The 21,955-nt window shown below is 44.3% G+C and overlaps 1 protein-coding gene across 1 annotated transcript in view; it reads left to right on the top strand.

The window, feature by feature from the left end:
• Positions 1-21,955, top strand: part of NPSR1 (neuropeptide S receptor 1) — a 116,248-nt gene that overhangs the window by 10,219 nt on the left and 84,074 nt on the right. Inside the window, exon 2 of the mRNA XM_066628869.1 lies at positions 11,439-11,571. Coding sequence (XP_066484966.1) covers positions 11,439-11,571 — 133 coding nt within the window. The remainder of the gene's footprint in view (positions 1-11,438; positions 11,572-21,955) is intronic.

Consider the following 21,955-nt stretch of genomic DNA (forward strand, 5'->3'; position numbering starts at 1 on the left):
CAATGTGCATCTCAGCTGATGAAGGCACTTTGGGGTCAGACTTTCTTTGTCCAAACAGATTTATTTTTGCTTTTGATGGCAGGATGTCCCAGTGTATGTTTCTGAATCGAGATAAGTTTTAATATTAAGCTGCAGTCACTTTATTTCTCAAAACACCTTCCTCCAAATGGATTTCATGGAGGGGGCAAGGAAGAAGAGAAGGGAAATGAACAAAAAAATCTCTGGAAGTGAATTTTATATCTTTTCATCTATTCATCTTTTCATCTATGTTTTCTATTTTAAATGAATAGCACCATTACTATTGTATCAAATCAAGACATGTCTGCTAGTTTATTTTTTAGAGACAAAGACAAGTTTTACGTGAGCTGCAAGTCATTTCATATTGACTATTTCTGTATGAAAAAACTAATTACAATCTTTATGCACTTGTGTACTGTTCAGGGAAAGATCAAGGAGGATAAATAATTTTCTACGGATGAAAATCCATAGTGCTCCCAAAGCAGCATATAAACAATCCTGCCACTGAAGACAATTTCCATAGCACTAATCTGGGTTTTACTTCCTAATCAAATGCAGGCTCTTAATCATGAAAAGAATACTAGCACAGCATTCAGGGGGAGGGGGGAATTTGCAGAGTCTTCCTAAAGGTAAAAGAACTTTTGCTCCCTTGCTCTGGGAAAAGCCTCTACTTTCTCTATGGGTCTCCTCTATCTTGTGCCAGCTATTTTGAAGATGTAGAAACAAGGGATGTAACAGAGTAGAAAGAGAAAAGGTAAGAGATAAGATCTCTCACCTTCTAGCTGCTCAAGAGTGCCATTAATTCTATACACTTCCTCCCCTATTCTGTCTCCTCTCTGCCCCCCCCCCCGTGCCCAGAAACTCCTCCGTTCCCCCTCTCCCACCTACATTCCACTCACCACCTGCCACTCACACTGCACCAGCAACTGGAATCTCCACTGCTGGTCAGCTGCCCGGCCAACAGTGATTGTACTGATGGCCTGACTGTGCTTGCCGGTGGAAGTGCCATGACTCATTGGTGGCAACCTGTGCCATGGAAAATACCTCCCACTGCAGAGTTGGTGAATTTAAGGTGGTGGGGCTCTACAACAGGTGCTGCTGTTTAGATGTTTAATCAGGCTACTATGTGGTTTGCCTGCTGGCAATATAACTCTGTGTACAGAATTAAGGAACTTCGCTATGTACTCTGATTGAAAATGTCTCTCTAAGGTTTCAAGCTGACATCTTTTCCAGACTTTGCCACCTTCTTCAATGAAACAATGAAGATTTTGGCAGTTAGTAACAGGTAAAATATCATATGCACCAGGAGTCGATTTCCTGTCCCCCTCGGGAACCCAGTCAAAATCATGACAGAGTCCTGGGGTAAAACAAGAGATGTTTCCTTTCTCCCCACCTGAAATCCTCCATGGATTAGGTTTTGACATTTCCCTGATATTGTGTGGAGCAGCATTAATTTGTTATCAATGTACCATTCTTCCATTCTTGATTTCCAAGCCTTACTTAGAATGTTGCCCTTACAAAGGTGGCCAGTTTTCCATTCATCTTTTTGTGTGTAGGTTCCCGATGCACACAAATTAACACACCTGACACAAAGGACTCATGCAATGATCACACGGTTGCATCCAAGTGTCTTGTTTGTGTGGGTCTTTCTATCGGTGCACAGATGTGCTCCGATACATCAGTAGCTCTGTCAGGTTTTTAAAAAAGCCTTGCACAGAAGACAGTGGTGAATTGTGCATGCCTTTTTTCTGAAATTAGTTTTGGAAAGCGTCCAAGTTAAAACAGAAGGCAAGTTGAACGTGGCAGAACAAGAAAAAATGGAATGGGGGATGGCCACTGTCCTGTCCGAATTATTCCGTCCCTTCCAATGTCCACTTTCTGGCTAATTAACACCTACCCTTCTCCAAAAAAGTGTGCAAAGGAACTATAGAGCACCCTTATCTGTTTGAGAGCAATTAATAGGATTTATTACTATACAAACACTCCCTGGCAATTCCTCTTGTTCAGAGGCTTTCCCTTCCCCCAAAACTTCACTTAGCTTCGAGCAAGTCTGAAACAACTAGTGGAGGTCTGCAGCAGCTTCAAAGCACAGTCCAACAGAATCTTCCCAGCCCAGTGGCAATCCAGCAGCGTCCCCACATGTGTCCTTGGATGGGTCCAACACAGATCTGCCAGGCAGAGTCTTGACGTCCCCCTCCGTCTCACTCATGCTCCTTCTGGGGCTGCTTTTATTCCTTATCCAAATGAGGCTCACCTCTTCAATTCCTGCTCTTCAGTGTGAGCCACCTCTTCAGTCCATGCCCATGAAAATCTCTATTGGCCTTAATTTATTATAACTGTGGACAGCAACCTCTATGACTCCAGCCACTAGCCCTGCCCTTCCCAGAATAGTCAACCAGCTGTCAGAACATGGGAATCACTGTCAGCACCACATCATCTGTCCAGTGATCTCCTGATCTTCCATTACAACCACTCCCAAGTAAAATAGTGTCACACCTTGAGCATTTCATAGGTGTCACAGGAAGCTGCCTGACAGTAGTTCAGACCATTGGTCCCTCTGCCCAATATTGCGGTCACGAACTGGCAGCAGCTCTCCAGAGTTTCAGGGAGGAATTTTTTTCTCGGCTTTACCAGGAAACTGAACCTGAGAGCATCTGCATGCAAAGCATGTGCTCTCCCACTGAGCTGCAGCCCACTTTCCATTGGCCAACATGTCCATTTTCGCTTTCTAAAGAGTATCAGATTATTAGGTACTGCATTGACCTCGGGGACAAAAAGAACATGCTTACTTCATGGAATTCAATGCTGGCCTTAATGCACTGAGAGGCATCGGAATTAACCAGGTGTATCTTGACTTCCTGGAAGAAATGAACAGAATCTCTACTGCAGCAATTATGCTATTCAGTGATCCAAGTTGCTTCCGTGTGTTAGTAAAGAAATAAGGCTATGCTATTTCCCAGAAACTATTTCCACAGTTTTGGAATCACCGTTCCATTTAAAAACTGGGGGTATGGAATTAAAATTGACGGTGAACAGTGAATGCATTTCCAATTTGCTACGGACCAATAATGTTTGCCAATAACACAGTGGAACTGGAGAGGAAAATGCAGCACCTGGGTGTTTGAACTGAAAATTAATATCATTTTAAAAGGATTTGCAATGACAGGAGCCCAGAAGGACCTGTTCAAATATAAGGTGAGGAAACTGAAGATGGTGAGAGCTTACCTTAGCCAACAGATTCCTAAAGCTAACACTTCTGGAGGTGGGTGCAGAGGAAGAATGCAGTGTGTTGGCATCCTTCAGTCTCGGAAGACTATGGTGTCATGCTCTGCCAGTTTTCATTATTTCATTGTTACCAGTGAAGACTCAGTGAAGAAACAGAACTTTACAACTCAACTGTGTCTGACTACTGTGATTCATGGTGTGCTGTATTGAGTCTGACACCATTTGATGACAAAGAAAACTTAGCCATGATAAAAGAGCTAGAGAAAAAAAAAGTGCAAACAAAATCTCTTTTTGCCCTTGTGCACCTCATGAAGAAATATAATAGCGTAGAGTGTGATGAATGGGTTACACCCCTTCTATGTATCAATTATAGATCGGCTGACCATGTGGACCACTGGCAAGAAAATCGGTGAACTTCCTGCATCTTAAATTAGATTTTTAGGGATCAAAAACATCCCCTCTACTGGGTTGGCTGAATAATAAAATATTTTGTCCAGAAATTGAAATAGTGAGCTCTAAATAGAACAGAAAGGTATGATGTTGACTCATGTCCATGGAGGAGCAGATAAGAACAAGTTGGATATACTTATACCACTTTTTTCATTAATCTTGCACAAGATTATCTTTTCAGTCCACAATCTGCTGTACTTTATAAATTTTAAATACCAAGACTTTCAGATGATGGTCACCCAATAACTTCTAGACATGTACATTCATTTCAGGAAACAGAAACTGAATATGAAAGAGGCACATTTGAATTGGGGTCCATTCCTTCCAAAACATATGAGTCATTTAACAAATGAGAGCAAATGGGAGTCTATTTCCAGACAACCTATTTGTTGCTGTCCATTGTTGTTTTCAATATTAAAAGAGGTGAAGTGATACTTGAACCAAAGTGGTCTGCAGGAGCTTTCGAGAAAGATGTAGATGCCTCCTAGCAATAGCCATGGTTTCTCCTGTATGTCACGGGATGCAGTGTTACCACGATGTAGTGTGGGTAAGCAAAAGGCCACTGCTATCAAGAAAATGTCTTTTCTTTTTTTAATGAGAGTAGTTCTTTTTTTACTCACACAGCCCTGAAATGATGCGGTGCCTCAGGCCATCTGGCTGCCACCCAGGAAGCATCTACAACTTGGAAGTTCCTGTAGAGTTGTATGGTTCAAATAAGATTTTATCTTTTCTAAAATGACAAATGACAAGAAATGGGCAAGCCAAAGTAAATGAAAACAGCAGCAAAATGAAACGTGTAAGAAAACTGGAAATGAAACAAATGTAAACAAAAAGCATTAAAAATGAACATGAAAACATTTTTTTTTTTTTTTTTGCACACCTCTCTTAGACCCCAATCCTACCACACAGGAGCAGCAGGTGCTAAATGCCCACTGCTGCATCCTGTGTGGGATACAAGAAGGCTGAAGTTCTCCTCAGGGGAAGGGTTCCCTTAACCCTAATAAAGCCAGCCTGCACAATGGGGCTTCTCGAGTCTGTGCCTGCTATTTAGCCCCATGTTGGGCTTCCAAGCACCAGAGGGAGTATAAGAATTGGAGGAGGACACCTCTGCCAGTTATACCCCCACCCAGGCAAGCCTCTGCCAGTTATACCCCCTCCCCCTGTTCTTCCCTCTCTCCATCCTCCCTATGTCCTAGAATGCCTCTCTCATGCCCTCCCTTCATCTTCTCCATCGACCACTCAGCGCTTACCTCCTCACTGCTGGCAGCCAGGACTCCTGCAACAGCGTTGACAGCTCAATGCAAGCCTCCCTGCCAGCACTGCTTACCCATCAGGCTGCTGGTGGTAAGGCAGCATAGGATCAGGCTGCTCGTTTCTCAGATTTAATTCTTAAAAATGCATATGAACATGTGAAAGGAGCAACAAGAGCATCTGGTGAACCCTGCCTCTACACCAATATGCTCCTGCTGACATGTGCTTGAAGCTCCAACTCCCCCCCCCCACAGCCCTCACAAATATAGCATTCATCTACAGCAGCAATTTTCAATCTTTTTCCATCTCATGGCACACTGACAAGGCACTAAAATTGTCAATACCACCAGTATTTTGACAATTGACAAGGTACACCACATTGTTGGTAGGGGGGGCTCACATCCACCAATGGCCCTACTAATAAATGACCCTCCCCCAAACTCCCGTGGCACATCTGTGAACCATTTGTTCACAGCACACTGTGCCATAGCACACTAGTTGAAAATTGCTACAGCAACAAACTGTATTCCTTCCCATAACACCAGGCATTTATTATAGAAATGGACTTGCTGACACACTGTTGCTGCCCCCCCCTTCAGTGTTCTTGGACACATTTTTAGAATGTCCAAGCAAGTCTTCAGACTCTTTCTTTAGCTTAATATATTGTTGAACACAGAGCCTACAAGAAGGGGGTAATTTGTACCCAGGCCCAGGGTCAAAAAGGGGGTCCAGGAGCCAATGGAGGGGGCCCAGAAATTTCCTGGGATCTTATATTTTCCTGTCTACTCACACTTGTTGCCTGCATCGAATGCTGAGGACACTACCACAAGCGTGTGGCTACAGCTACTGGCAAGCCATATATGTTGGACCGAGGAATGCATACACGACACTCCTTAACACAGTGTCAAATCTGGGAGGAAACTGACCTGCTACAGTAGCTCCTTGGCTTGTGGATCTGCTTGCCATGAAGGAGTACATAGGAGCTCAGGGGCACAGCTGCAAGACTACAGCTGCTGCAGAAGCAAGTTTTGGTCTGCACTGGACACTTCCCATTCTAATAATAATAATAATACAGGTATTTATATGCCACCTTTCTTGGTCCTCAGATTTCTCCTCAGACTTTATTCAAGGCGGTTTACAAAGGCAGGCTGTTCTAAATCCCCATAGGGATTTTTACAATTGAAGAAAGGTTCTATCTTTCAAGAGCCACAACATTTCAGATGGATCTTTCTGATCTGGTATCACATTCTGGCCTCCAGTTTCCTCCCATGCAAGCTGACAAGCAGCTCCTTCATCTCTCACATGGAGGGCAGCCAAGATGCTTCTTTGCTCACACCAAAGAGCAGGTGGAATAACTCAGCTCAGCTTGTCAGCTGCTTCAAGGTCTCACCATTCATGGTGCGGTGGCCTCGAACTGGCGACCTGCGGAGGCAAACAGAGGCTCTACCCTCTAGACCAGACCTCCTGCCCCGTCCTGATTCTAGTGTGAGCCTAAATACGATGATGCTAATTTTCTGCATGATTTTCTATATTTTAAAGATTTTAGAGAGACTTAGGAGTATGTTTGGTTTTCCGTATTACTGTATCTAGTTGCCGATGCCACATGGTTGGGTAGATCAGGTCTCCAAAGACTTTTCCAGCTGTCTCCACTCTCCCTCCATCCTGTTTCACTCCTCCCTGCCCCCATTCTGCTCAGCTGTCACTACCCTCCCCCCTCTTTCACCCTTCAAAGGGTGAAGTCTTTTCACGCTTTGCAAAGGGGCTCAAAAGAAACTTTGTACCCCCTGATAAAAATCCTCTCAGAGACCATGTCGAACAAGAACAGTCCAGTTTGGGGGGGGGGAGAATTGAAAAAATCTTGTGAAATTATTATTCATTGCAGAACCCTTCTGGTTATAACACAAGGAAGGAAAAAATCCCGAAGTAATGAACGTGAGCATTCTTCTGGGACTTACTTCTGAACAAACATGCACAAGATCAGGCAGCATATGTGGAGATTTGAATGTGTTTGCGTGAGAAAGCACTTCAGCTCTGTTTATAGTGAAGATGAGCTACCGTTGTCTGTGTTATTCAAAAGCTTCCCTGCTGTCTGACCAGCCAAAACCGATGAGCTAAAAGACGTCACCCCTTTTGCGGCATCATGGTGTTTGATTGTGGCTTTTATAAAGGATGTTTTATAAACCGCTTCCATCATCTCATGGAAGGTTGCCTAGGCTGCAACTGACACAAAAAAATAGGGCAAAGAAATGCAATTTTCAATGACCTGTATTTTGAATGGTGATACAAACGTTTGTTACTTGCTTTTAATTGCATCGCAAGTATGACGTTTATGCTAACAAAATTTCTGCTTGCAAAGGGAAGATAACATTTATTCATTGACAGTGTGTGTAGACACGTTTAATGGAACTTAGCCCCAGGAAAGTGTTCATAGGATTGCAGCCTGATGGCCTAATCCTATCCAATTTTCCAGTACCGGTGCAACCATGCAAATGAGGCATGCGCTGCCTCCTGTGGTGGGAAGGCAGTCACAGAGGGCTCCTCAAGGTAAGGGAACATTTGTTCCCTTACCTTGGGGCTGCATTGCAGCTGCACCAATGCTAGAAAGTTGGATAGGATTGGGCCCTTATTCATTTATTTAAAAAATCTGCACAGAGCAAAAAATGAAGATCAAACCTTTGGAGAAGTATCACATCCTTGGTTGCTCTGATCTTAGCTATGAGTTCCAATGTGTTTGCATTGCTTGAAGGCTGACTGAACTGGCTGAACTGGAGAGGGCATGGGACAGTGATTACCTTTGCGAACAGTCCACTGACTTGCTATGCAATTGGAACAGCAGCGTAGCTACAGGGGGCACAGCACTAAGTTTTGCAGGGCGCCTCAATGTGCCATGTAAGCGGGCCCCCCCACCTTCCATCAGAGCTATTCCTAGCAGTGAGAACAAAGCAGAGGAGGAAAAGTAGAGGAGCAGAGGAGGGGCAGCTTGCACAGCACGTTGAGGCACCCTGCCAAACTTAGTGCTGTGTCCCCCATAGCTATGCTACTGAATTTGAACCCTTGTCTTTTGCTACCCAGTGCAGACTGAAAGGAACTTCTAAAATTATCCATCATCAGCACCAAAACAGATCCTTTCAGCCTGTATAATTGCATGTGCTTAGAATTCAATGGCTCTGAGGCTGTAGTGCAGTGGTATTCAAACTGGGGCATCACGATGCCCCAGCCTGAGGGTCACGGCCCCTTTCCCCTTAAGGGGTGGGGGCAACCAGGAGGTAGGGAGGAGGCAGCGGTGTGATCCCCAGGATCGTGCCGCTCAGGGAGGCTGCAGGGGCTTCCTGAGGTGGAGCGCAGTTGCCCCACTCTCACTTTCCCTGACCCGAGGAGCCCTGCAGGCGCTCGCGCCCGGCTCCCCGCAGCCAGGGATGGCTGCTGCAGTGAATGGAGGATGCACCCCAGTCCCTGCAGCCCGGTCAAAATGGGAAGTGGGGCGATTGTGCACCGCTTCTGGTTTAGAGGAGCAGGGCATGATCGCTACGCTGTCACCTTCCCTGACCAGGGGAGCCCTGCTGAAGGTTGTGCAGGGCTCCCTGCAACCCCGGGGGGCTTCAGGAGGCTTGGGCAAGTGCACCAAGCCCCTGCAGCCCCCCTGAGCGGCATGATCCTCCCCTGAGCGGCTGCCTCCCCCCCCCCGCAAAGACTTACAGCAGGATTCAAACTCCCTGCGGGTTTGAAAACCGCAGCTGTAGTGCCTTGCTACATTTGAACCTCCACCTCTGCCTGGACTCCAGCTCCTGTACAGGCTCCTGACTGCCTGTATTGCTCCCGGATGGGTTAACTTGAATTCTAGATCTGTTCTCAGTATGTCTGTGCACGGCCCTGTAGTTTTCAAAGTGAAACCTCTGGTGACAGCTGCTTCAAGAGAAGCACAAATTGAGAAGAGGGAAGAGAAAGCAATAAAATTGGACTGGTGGAACGAAATGCAAATAAGAACAAGATTACGAGAAGACCAAAAAATAGGTTTTTATGAAGAAGACATAAGTTTTGATAAAATATTTTTGACTGATGAGGGGAAGTGTAAAAAATATGTATAATTTTCTCCTTGAGATAAGAATGGAGAATGAAACAGTTAAAGATGCAATGGTGCGTTGGGCAAAAAATTTCGGATATACTATATCGATGGATGACTGGAACCAAATTTGGAATACAAATATTAAGATAACTAAAGCAGTGTCATTTAAACAGAATTTATATAAAATGTTTTATAGATGGTATCTAACTCCAGAGAAATTAGCAAAAATGTATTCTGGGTTATCAAATAACTGTTGGAAATGTAAAGAGGTTGAAGGAACTTTTCATCATATGTGGTGGACATGTGGAAAAGCAAAGAAATACTGGAAAATGATACATAAATTGTTGCAAGAGATCTTGCAGTGTGTATTACCATTCAAACCAGAAATATTCCACCTAAATGTGACATCAGAAATTAAAGACCAACATAAGAAATACCTTATTGTACATATTGCTACAGCGGCAAGAATATTGTTTGCGCAAAAATGGAAATCTACAGATGTACCAATTAGAGAAAATTTAATAGACAAAATTTATGAAATAGCAGAAATGGAAGTTTTAACAGAAAGAATGAAAGAAAGAGATTTAGATAGAGTAAGAAAATACTGGAAGCCTTTTTATGACTGGATAGATAATTTCAGTTAAACAATACTGAGTGTTTCGGTAAATTCAAATTTTTTAACTGATAAATATGATAGCCTTTGTACTGATGATTATTATGTGTGTTTTTTTTTAATTGAACGATGCATGTTGTAATCTAGAGCCAATACCCTCATGTGTAACCTGTGTTGTACCTGTCCTAAGTATAACCCATTTTCCTTACCTGTATCTGTAATAAATAAATAAAATATTTTTAAAAAATTGAGAAGAGGGAAAGATGAGATTCTGACTTTGTCCAATGGGTGTGTTCACTATCCCCCTCAGCCTTCACATCAATGGGTAGCAATAAACATGTCCCTGTCTTATAGTGCAATCCTATACCTCTCAATTTCAAAAGTAAATTCCATTAAGTTCAATGTTAATTAATTGCTTATGTGCACAGGTTTGCAGCCTCAGGCCCTGTAAAATTGCAAGCCTTTGCTCCTAGACTGGGTTAAAAAAAAAAGAGTTGTCAACAATAAAATTAAAAGATCCTTATAAATACAGTTTAACTGTATAACTTGCAATAATAAAAGTTGCCAGGATCATCCATTTGTTGCTATTTCTGCCCTGCGATGGCAATTAAGTGCAAAAATTATTAAATTTCAGTGTATACCTACAAAACCGCCAGGGGATACTTGGAAATAGACGCTATGTCTATATGCTGTGCATTTCCAGCAATAACCTTGCCTGAGGTAATGGTCTATTTTTGAGTACCTGTAACAGAGTCTATTTGGGGCTTGAAATACAGTGGACAAATCAGGTGAGGATGAGTCAGTCTTATTTCAAACATAAGTTTGAAATGCAAAGGCAATTTCAGTTTCAGTTCCTTAATTTCTTCCATACACAAAGTCTTGTTGCTGTTTTAGTTTTCTTCAATCTTGGTTTAATTTGAATTTTTATTGTTTGGTGAATTTTATTGTTGTGAACCACAACATTGCTCAATAGAATGGGCATAGTCGATCATTACCATAGAAACACAGAATATGTGCCTAAGGGCTCAATCCTAACCCACTTTCCAGTACCGACATAAGGGCAATGCAACTTCGAGGTAAGGGAACAAACATTGCCATACCTTGAGGAGGCCTCCATGACTGCACCCCAACTGCAGGATACAGCACATGCCCCACTGGCACAGCTATGCCAGTGCTGGAAACTTGGTTAGGATTGCACCCTAAAATAAATTAATAAATTCAAAGTTTATGCTCATGAAATTTAACAAGATTTCATTTGGCTTAAGATGACAGGGTTATAAAACTTAGGCCCAGAATGAATGTGCAAAAATCCACGTGGAAATCAGCATTTCCCATGGTTGTAGTGCATGTTCTGAAGCAAAATCCACATGGTTCCCCCCCCCCATAAAATAAATGCCTTTTCCACTTCTTAATACGTGGGTTTGGAATCAACCACTTGAGTTTTGAACGTATGGTTGGATTTTGGAAACTCATATGGCTGTCTGGGGAGACCACCTCTGTTGCCTCATGGATGGGCTGGCCCTGGAATGTCTGTGCATCCCATTTTTGCACATTCTTTCTAGGGTGGGAGAAAGCCCAACTACAGTATAAGGACAAGCATGCAGAGCTTCCTCCAAATCTGATGGCAGTGAAATGGCCATGGAGCTTTGGGTCATTGCTAAAAGTTAAAATCCAGATTGTTTTAAATATAAGTAAAACCTATATTTTATCATCACTGGCTTACCCCTCCCTCAGGCAACTAGATAATTTGTTAACTCTAGCTTTTTGTTTGCCTCAGTTGGGTCCTTCCATTGATCATTCTATTTTCTTTCCCCACAGACAGAGCAGCTTGTTACCCTTTGGATACTTTTTGTCGTAACGGTTGGTGGAAACTCTGTTGTTTTGTTCTCCACCTGGAAGATGAGGAGAAAATCCAGAATGACATTTTTTGTCACTCAACTAGCCATAACAGGTAAAAGAGTTATCTGAAGGGATATGGGCCAGCTCATTTCTTGTCAACTCTCAGAAAAAAATGTAATGGTTAATGAAGAATTCTGCTCATGTTTAAAGTTGTGAAGTCATCAATTAAACTAAGGCCCAAATCCTAACCAACTTTCCTGCACTGACATAGCTATGCCAATGGTGCATGTGCTGCATCTTGCAGTTGGGGAACAGCCACGGAGACCTCCTCAAGGTAAGGGAATATTTGTTCCCTTACCTCGGAGCTGCACTGCTCTTGCCCCGGTGCTGGAAAGTTGGTTAGGATTGCATCCTAATTCAATTTTGACTGATGGCATGCGGTGAACTGTGGCCAGTGTTAGAGACTGCAGTGATTGAATGATGATCAGAATGATGGGGGGTCCCATGCTTTTGCTGGTGGTGCCACTTCTGGTGGCAGTGGAAACAGGAGCAACATTGTAAAGGCATGTGCTACTGAATAGTCAGTATGATCCAGCAGGGGGGTACTTGATGTGCTCTAAGACACATGTGATGGGGGAAATGTAATGCATGTGCAGGTACCATGAATAGTGAATGGGTCATGACACAACTCAATGGAATTACATGAATCAAGGAGGAGGGCAAGGGTAAAGTGCAACAAAATGTAGCTTCTGTTTTTTTTTTATTATTTAGTTGTACACCTCCCTGAGCATAGGAAAGCAGTATAGAAATCTTTTAATTAATAAATAAATTGTAGGCATACTAGTTACAATAACTGGTGAAGCGGAATGAAAAGATACAACGTTAATGGTTTCTAGATAGGATGAAAGAGAATGACAGCCCAATCCTAACTAAATCCGCATGTGGCAATGCAGCAGCATAGGCTATGCTGCATCCCACAGGAGATTTTTGGCTGTTGGAGGTCTCCTCAAGGTAAGGGAACATTTATCTCCTTGCCCCAGAGTAAGCCTTAGCAGCTGCTATGCGCCAACTCAGTCATGCGTCAGTGATATCACTGGTGCAAGTTCATGTTTGATCTGTGCAGGCAGATTGAGCCAGGCAAGGGGATTAGAATTTGGCGTGCACTGCCACTGCTGAACAGGAATGCAGGAATACACTTTCTGTTGGCGCACTGGTTCCCTGCACTGCTGCAAAGCACTTGACAGTGCTTTTGCAGCAGTCTGTGCCACAGGTTTCACCAGTGTAGGTCTCAGATAGAATTGGGCCATGAGAAGGGGGAAAGAAACCAGGGAGCTTGTGCAATGGCACAAACAGTTGTGCAATGGCACAAACAGAGGAGGGAAGAAAGCAGGGAGAGCAGGACATTAGCAGATAGACCAAGAAGGTCTAGGCTCCAAAACTTCCATGACAGAGGAAGAGGAATAGAAACAGCATGGTGTCAATTTGACTGTACATGAGACACAGAAGAAGTAGGGCTTGTGGTAAGGGATGCCAAGGGCTATCCATATCTGATAGGATGAAGCTTGCAGGGATCACAGGGCTAGTTGCCAAGACACACCAACCTTCTGGTTTAAAGGTGAGGGGAAAGAGTTTGTAAGGCAAGCTCAGATGAACTAAGTGGTATCCTTAGCTAGTTCCAGGAAGGAAAACAAGGAAGGGAGCTGAGATTGCTTCCCCAAGAGAAGGTTTCCTTGAGAAGTGGTTCAACAGGTGCTTTGAAGGTGGTTTGCAGTAGCCTTAGGGAAGGTGGGACAGGGAAGAAGGGAGAAAGGCTGTAAGAGGGAGAGAGGTTTGATACCTATTCTGGGTGCCAGCTGGCATAGCAGTTCCTGGGTAGCAGGGGGAATGGGGGTTATTGATGCAGTACCAGTGGGTATCTGAGCAGTCCAAGAGTGATGGCAGAAACTATTCTATGATTTGATTCTACAGTTCTATGATCTCCCAAGCACTGATAGAGGACTAGGGAGGGTAGGTTGCGCTGTGTCTGGGTCATCATTCTCTGGGATCTTCAAACATCCACAGACCTCAGGCAGCTGACCATCTTTGCCACTTGCTTGTGCATTGTAGACAAGCATGCTCATTGTAGACGCCAACTTCCTAATTCTGTACAGACTAAGCCAGTAGTTTGGGCAGTGGTGTGCATCACATGTGCAACTACCCTTTGCAAATGTTCCGGTACAAACACCGCTTTTGCTCTGGAGGTGTTGCAAAGTGATGTGGAATTTGATCTGTTACAGTTCATTCTCACATTCAGATCAGATGCTGCAGCCATAATGAGAGGGACATGTATATCTCCTGATGATATGAGTGGTGCAGGCCTCCAACAGTGCAAACAAGATTCTGATTTCCTAAAGCTTTAGAACAGTGCTTCCCAAAGGGAGTAGGGAGCATCGTAAATGTGTGCAGGGGAGGGGCTATGGCAAAAAGACAACTCCCAGGATTGCGCTGCATCGGGGGGTGGGGTTTAAAAACTTACCTGAAGCAGTCCTGGCCTCTGGGGGGGTGCGTTGAGCCCTGAAGACACCTCTGTAGGGTTCCCCAAACCTCCAAAACAGTAAAAAAAAGTGATCAAAAACCAATTGAAACCCAGAACTGATTTTTGATTGCTTTTTTTTTTTTTTTACTGTTTTGGAGGTTTGGGAAGTCCTGCAGAAGTGCCTGCAGGGCTCCCTGAACCCCCCGGAGGCTGGCACTCCCTCAGGTAAGTTGAAACCCACCGACCCACCCCTGGCAGCAGCTGGATCCTGGGGATCATGTTGCTGCCTTCCCCCTGCCCTTTAAAGGGTCAGGGATAAGTGTTTCCTTGGTTGGTGGGTCATGATCCACCAGTTTGGGAACTAATATTATAGAAAGACGGACGTTTTTGTAATAGGCATTTTTTAAAATACTGGCAGTTCTTCACTGGTACCAATAATTTCAAATGAATCGTTCTTTGCCCAAGACTATGATTATTATTCTGCCAGAGTGATCGCTGATATGCCTCAGCAGCACTTTCATTACAATGTTTATGTCTGTGGAATGATAAGGCAATATTGTTATCAATTCCCTTTATTACTGGCCGTGATTGTCCCTGTCCCTTGATCAAAGCTGAGCCACTCTGCAAATGGAAATAAAAATTCAGAGTCAATCCCTCCTTCAGAAAATTCACTTTTTAAGATTCAGCTGCAGCAGGCCATCGAAAAAGTCAAGAAACAGGTGATAAAGTAATATAAGACCAGTCTGGTTAGACATCATAAAAATATGATCATCTCGGTTTCTGTCAATTTATTCCAGTCTTTTGTATGATTTAAGTCAGTGCTACTCAAACTGGGGCATCGCGACACCCCAGCCTGAGGGCCCTGGTCTCTGCCCCCTTAAGGGGTGGGGGCAGGCTAGAGGCGGGGGGAAGGCAGCAACGCGATCACGCTGCTCAGGGGGCTGCAGGGGCTTGGGTGCACTTACCCAAGCCTCCTGCAGCCTCCCCGGGGTGCGGAGAGCCCGGCGCGACTTCTGGCAGGGATCCCCGTAGCAGGGAAAGTGGATGTGGAGCCAGAAGTTGCGCCAGGCTCCCCACACCCTGGGGAGGCTGCAGGAGGCTTGGGTAAGTGCACCCAAGCCCCTGCAGCCCCCTGAGCGACGTGATTGCACCGCTGCCTTCCCCCCGCCTCTAGCCTGCCCCTGCCCCTTAAGGGGGCAGAGACCAGGGACCTCAGGATCCACTTTCCCTGCTGCGGAGAGCCCTGCCAGAAGCACCCCCAAAAGAACACCCCCCTAAAGAACACCCCCCCAAAAGAATCAGTGAGATTTTCAGCCCTCCCTGTGCCCAGTTTAAAGTTCTTCTATTTCAAGCATATCAAGATAGACCCACCTGGCTTTACAAGTGCAAATAGAAAATAGAAAATAAATAATTATAAATAATTATAATAAATAAATTATAATTATAATAAATATAAATAATTATAATAAATAATTATAAATAATTAAATTAAAATAAAAGAAATAATTAAATAAGCGGGAGCCAGTCCTGTTCCACCAGGTGAATTTTCTCTGTAGCCTCCCTGCAATAACACCCCCCCCCAAAAAGAATCAGTGAGATTTTCAGCCCTCCCCGATGCCCAGTTTAAAGTTCTTCTATTTCAAGCATATCAAGATAAAGACCCACATGGCTTTACAAGTACAAATAGAAAATAGAAAACATTCCCCTTACACATGCATAAAGGCTAATTTCCCTTCGGGAACACCAGTTGAAGCCTCTTCTTTGTCCTTTTTAGTGGGGGGGGGGAGTCTGCCTTCTGGAGCATTTGTTGCGCTCAATTCTGGTGTCCATTCTGGTGTCCTCACATTCCTCTTTGCCTGGCCTGATCACAAGCCAGTATTATTTGCAAGTAAACCCGACCATGTGGCTTAGTTTCGCTTTCCATAGGGCCCAATACATTCGCAGCTGGGAGGGAGGGACCTCCTTCTCAGGTGTTTGGTGGGGGCTGCAGTCATCGGGTCAGGACCATTCTGACATTGTTGGATTCCTCTCAGCCTGCCCTTTCTGATGGACTAAGGCAAGTCTGCCTACTCATGAGTAAATGCGGCCGTGTGACTTAGTTTAGCTTTCCATAGGGCTCAATACATTCATAGCTGGGAGGGAGAGACTTCTTTCTTGAGTGTTTTTTAGGGGCTGCTTTCATTGGATAGGGACCATTCTGGTGTTGTTAGATTCCTCTCACACTGCCCTTTCTGATGGACTAAGGCAAGTTCGCCTACTCATGAGTAAACATGCAATATGGCTTGGTTTCACTTTCCATGCATTTTTTGGTTTCCGGTTTTTGGCCATAACATTTGAAGGAAAGGAGCTATTTCACTCTGGTTTTTTGCATTGCATTCCACTGGAAATTCCACACCCAATGGTATATGGCATGATAGAGGTGCTCCTAAAACTGCGATTTTAGCATGTCATCCCCACAGTGCGCATCACCCCCCTTGTGTGTCACCCGGTGCGGCCCGCACCCCTGCACCCCCCTAATGGCACTACTAAGCCTGAACCAACGCTGCCCCAGCGCCGGCTCTGCATCCACAGCGCCTGTAGTGGGTGTCACAAACATGCCATAAAGCGCATTTCAGGCACCCAAAGCATTGCTGACGAGGAAACCTGCACTGCCCCATCGACACTGCTGTTGGACTCCCAGGCACTGGCAGAGCCAAGGTAAGTGCCAAGTGGTGAGGTCATGGGAGGGCAGGGAGAGGGTGGAATGGGGGTGGGACAGACCTGGGAAGGGGGATCGGCAGAGACCTCCTCTGCCAAATCATATCCCCCCCTCCTGGGCTTGGAAGCCAGCTAGGCACAGGGCTTCTCAAGTCTGTGCCTAGCTGGTGCAGCTCTGAGAAGCTTCATTGAGCAGGCTGCAGTTTTAATCAGGGTCAGGGGATGAATGCCCCTTTATTCTGAGGAGATGTCCAGCCTGCTCAAATCAGCATGGGATACAGCTGTTTGGTGCCAGCGCTCCTGTGCTGGATAGGATTGGGTCCTGAATCTATTGCATTGGGAACTGCCTTTGTGGCAGAGGAAGGTGGAAAAAACTTCGGAAAGTTCAGTTCATCTGTGTTCTCATAACTATCTGCCTTTTCTTTTGGCCTGAAAGGGAATTCTCTGGGTAGAGGAACTGAATGCAGCGTTTGAGCATCTAAAGTGGTACATTTCAGAATTCTCTCATTTTAGTCTCATTCCATGTGAAGAATGGCAGGAAAAAAAACAAAGGCTAGTTCCGAAAATTGTAGTATCACAGGGAAATGCTGTGCATTCACAGCTGAGTTGCCTTCGTTTGATTTTTTTAAAATAAAATTTTAATATTAAAGACAATAAGATTTGGCTAAAAACAATCCAAAGGAATTCAGAACAGTTTAATTTATGCTTTGTTTTATATTACCATCTTTTGAATCTCTTTAAACTTTACTTATTCCTATTATTAATGATGCTCACTGTTCACTATCTGGCATCTCAGCTCTGACATTTTCTTCAAACTTGGTCCTATTAATTTCCATAGATTTTACACACACACACACACACACACAAATAAATACAGTCGGAGTCACACTCAGGGCGCAATCCAAACCTGCGCTAGAGCAGGTAAGTCAGGAGGCTTGTGCTGCATCCAACACAGGTTCATTGGCTGCAGAGGCTCAGCCAGGGGCAAGGGGAAGCTCTTCCCCTTGCCACTGGGTAAGGGCTGCTCGCCCCAATGGGTCTCCTTGGACCTGCGCCACCTCTGGAGGTGGCGCAAGTTCAAAGAGAGCGGAGCGGCTTCAAGCCGCTCCGTACTCCCCGGGGACGGGGGTTGGGATCCGGCATAACTGCCGGGTCCCAGCCCGCCCCCGGCCCCCTGCACGCCCACCCCTGGGGCCGCCCAGCACCTGCCCTCCCCCTGCCCAGAAACGCCCCCTCCCTCCTCCTGCACACACCCCCATGCTTACCTTCGCCACTTGTCAGCACGGGTGCGCTGGCGCAAGCAGCGATGAGGAAGCCATCACAGAGGTGTCTGCTGGCCTCCGTGTGTCAGTGCATCTAGATGCATCTAGTGCATCTAGATGCAGCTTCCTCCCACAGAGGCACAAACGTGCTTTACGGCACGTTTGCGACCCTCCCGGGGCACCTATGCCGGCATAAGTGCCAGTTAGGATTGTGCCCTCAGTTGCTTAAATTCAACTCAGTAGCACTTTCCTGTACTTTACCAGAGCAGTCTTTACAAATAACTCCATCTTTCAACTTTTTAGTAAGCAAACATTAGCTAAAATGGGCAAAAATATTTGAAAGATTGGCTGACATCTATTCTACAAAGAACAAAGGAAGCTTTTACAATGATTTGGTCATTTTTTTCACAACTAAGGAAAAACTGTCATTTAAAAATAAGCTTTAATGAAAGCACTGTGCTTACGTGGATGTAATTGATTTGAAACGGTAATCTTTGCTACAAACTGGCCAATTTGAATAATCTCCCATCAGAAATGTCTAACAGCCGCTTCTGATTATTGATTCAGTCAAGGTATTATATGGAATTTTAATCACTTAGGTTTGTGACATATCAGAGCAAGGCAGGTCCCCAAGTTAGACTCCGAATGACAGACAGAATGACAGAAAGCAAACATCAGCTTTGGTTTCATCAGTCAATTGTTGGGATTGACTTTCATTCACTGCATATGCCTCTTGGCTTCTGCTCAGGCAGAAAAGGTCTATGAATAGTATTCTGCTGATTCAACTGCTTGCATGCTGGCTGAGAAAAGGCAGTTTTTTCACCAATGGGATCAAAAATATTGGATATTGGATGACAACCTGCCATAGAAAACACAACTAACTAGTGAACCACACTCTTGTTAAAACCATTCAAGAACAAAACAAGCTTTGCTTCCATGATATTATTCTGCTAGTTTGTCAACAAGCTGCTGCAAGAACGAAGAATCTGTTCATCCAGCAAGTTCTCTCTACCTCCAGAACAGCTGTTGCAGGAACACAGGGATATGAATCAGACCACCTGCATTTTTGTAATTTCAACCCACACTAGTATAATACTGTTTATGGATCAGAGCAACATGAGTGGAACCCTTGCAGCCAGGAGAAAACATATGTGATTGGCTCCACCCTTATGGTTTTAACTTCCAGTAATTAACACAGCCATATGGAACAAAAGCACAGAAAAGCAGTTTCCATATACCACTGTGATATTATCATAGCACATTGACAGCACATTGATAGAACATTGCAAGACCCAAGGCCTCCAGTCTGCTCCATTGTCAGGCTCTGTGGAGGATTTTGTAGCATCTATCAGCAGTCGGCAAGGGAAAGAGAAGGGGATGCTTGGATTCTGTTTAGTCATTCCATTCCTTCACCAACCTGAGATTAGCATTATGAAGAAAGCCATTCTTGTCTTGGTACAGGTGTTCAGGATTAGGGGAGCTTTTTTTGTTTGCTGTCCTGAAATGGTGTCGAGTCCAAGAGATGTTGCAGCATTTTGAAGTACTATCAAAGCCAGCGTGATTTGTTTCATGTGCAAACTGGGAGAGGAAAAAAATGGATATTGTACCAAAAACTACTCAGTGGATAACCAGGGCTGTCCCGTACACAGCCCACGAAGCCCCCCACACTGCAAATTTAATATGAGTGTGGGAGGCAGGAAAAAAGATGCTGAACTGAGTATAAGAAATACTTTCCCTTGGCTGAAAGCTAATAGGCAAAGCCTGAGGAGAGGTTCCTACTCTCGAGTTGCGACAACTCTTTGGACATGCAAATGCAAGAACATGCATGGGCAGGAGGTCTGGTCTAGAGGGTAGAGCCTCCATTGCCTGAAGATTAACATCCACAAGGTCGCCAGTTCGAGGCCACCGGCACCGTGCGACCTTGAAGCAGCTGGCAAGCTGCAGCTGAGCTGTTCCATCTGCTCGGAGCGTGGGAGGATGGAGGCCAGAATGTTAAACCAGATCGGAGTGTAACACCTTGAATGTAGTGGTTCTTGAAAGAAAGAACCTTCTTTCAATTTGTAAAAATCCCTGCGTGGATTTAATAAGCCTGCCTATGTAAACCGCCTTGAATAAAGTCTTGAATAAAGACCAAGAAAGGCGGTATATAAATACTGTATATTATTTATTATTATTATTTATTCTTTATTATCTGTCTTTATTAAAAACATTTCTACAATCACTCTTCAGTGATTCCCAGAGTGGGATACAAGAATGCAGCCTTCTGCACCATCCTCAGTCTCTGGCTAGGGAACATACAGTGCAGTCCTATGCAGGTTTACTCTGAAGTCTCATAACATTCAGTAGGGCTGACTCTCAGGTAAGTGTGTATAGGATTGCAGCCATCATGTATGACTTGATGCACATGACTAGCTGTGTGCTTCCATTTACTGAACATGTGCTAGAGAAATAAGCAACTAGCTTGCTAGTAGAACATCACTCATCAATATCTTCTTAATTCAGTCATTCATTTCATTCTAGATTTTGCCGATTAGATTGTTTATATTGATTCGATTGCAGATCCCTGTGGGGGATCTGGTATCTAGTAGTTGTATTTCTCATCTATCAGAAGGATTAGGCTTCAGTCTTTGAGAAACATCTGCCTGAACAAGGATATTTGTCTATTTCATAGATTTATTTAGCCTCTAGCAATGCCACTAAATACCTGAGTGAGTTGCCGCCTTCACACAAGCTTTCAGAACAGTGAACATTGTTGCATTTCCAGTAAAGTTTAATCATTTGATTACTTAAGTGATTTTGCTGTTGGTTATGGTTATGCCAAGAGGATCAGAAAACTGATCATTGCACCATTACCAATGATTTAACTCCACATGAGTGATTGTGAAACTATTGAGAGAGTAAGTCCATTTCTCAGGGTGGAACTAAGGATTTCAAGAATCAAGAAGTGGCTGTCAAAGTGGAACCTTGTGTTGAGTAGCTTTCCCCCTCTATAACAATGACAACATATTCAATTACTTGACTTTATTACACTGGGCATTTTCCTACCGAAAGCAGAAATGATGTGGAGTATGGACATGGAAACACACAGTGTAATGACATCATGATATGGGGTAAGTTGTACTTGGCATCACAGGAGGTGAAGGGAAATTCATCAGGGCTGCAGTTGTCCACAATTTGCCAGTGGTTCCTTGTAGAGTTTGATTCCAGACTAAGGCTGCAATCCAAACCAACTTTCTAGCACTGACATAATGCAACTCTGAGATATGGGAACAAACCTTGCCTTACCTGGAGGAGGCCTCCATGACTGCTCCCCAACTGCAGGATGCAGCACATGCTCCACTGGCACTGCTATACTAGTGCTGAAAAGTTGGTTAGGATTGCGCCCTAAATTATTAACTGCCCCACTATGATATGTTGGGAGATGGGAAGAAGGATAATGCCATATTTGTATTGTTAAAATCAGGAAGGCTGATTGCTGGGGGCTTTGGGACAAAGCCAGGAGGGGACCTCTTATTATCCTGCCTCAAGTCATCTAGTCTTGCTACCAGTATTGAAGATTCAGGAGACTCCCTAGCCAGTTGAGTCCCTCGTTGGCATGGGCTTTTGGCCACTGCCTGACCTGGGTGATTCTTGGCTACCACAGCTAGTGACCTGCAGCACAATCTGCAGCACATGTCTACTCAGAAGTAAGTTTCATTGACTTCAATAGGGCTTACTCCCAGGAAAGTGTGAATAGGATTGCAGCCCTAGTTCTTTACTGCTCTGAACCGTTTGTTAGCTAGAGGCTGATTGTACCAGCAAACTTTCCTGTCTATCTAGTCAACACATAATGCAGTTAAAAATCACCCAGACATATTTATTTATTTATTTATTTTATAAGTTTCATATCCCACCTTTCTCGAAGTATTGACGATTTAATACATAAAAGTGAAAGGAGATCATGCAATCAAGTATCATCAACAAAAAAGCAAGGAGAAAGATGAAACACATAAACAATAAGAAGTGTCAGGAATGAGTACTTT

This window comes from Tiliqua scincoides, chromosome 5 (genome assembly GCF_035046505.1).
Source record: "Tiliqua scincoides isolate rTilSci1 chromosome 5, rTilSci1.hap2, whole genome shotgun sequence".
NCBI classification, from domain to species: Eukaryota; Metazoa; Chordata; class Lepidosauria; order Squamata; family Scincidae; genus Tiliqua; species Tiliqua scincoides.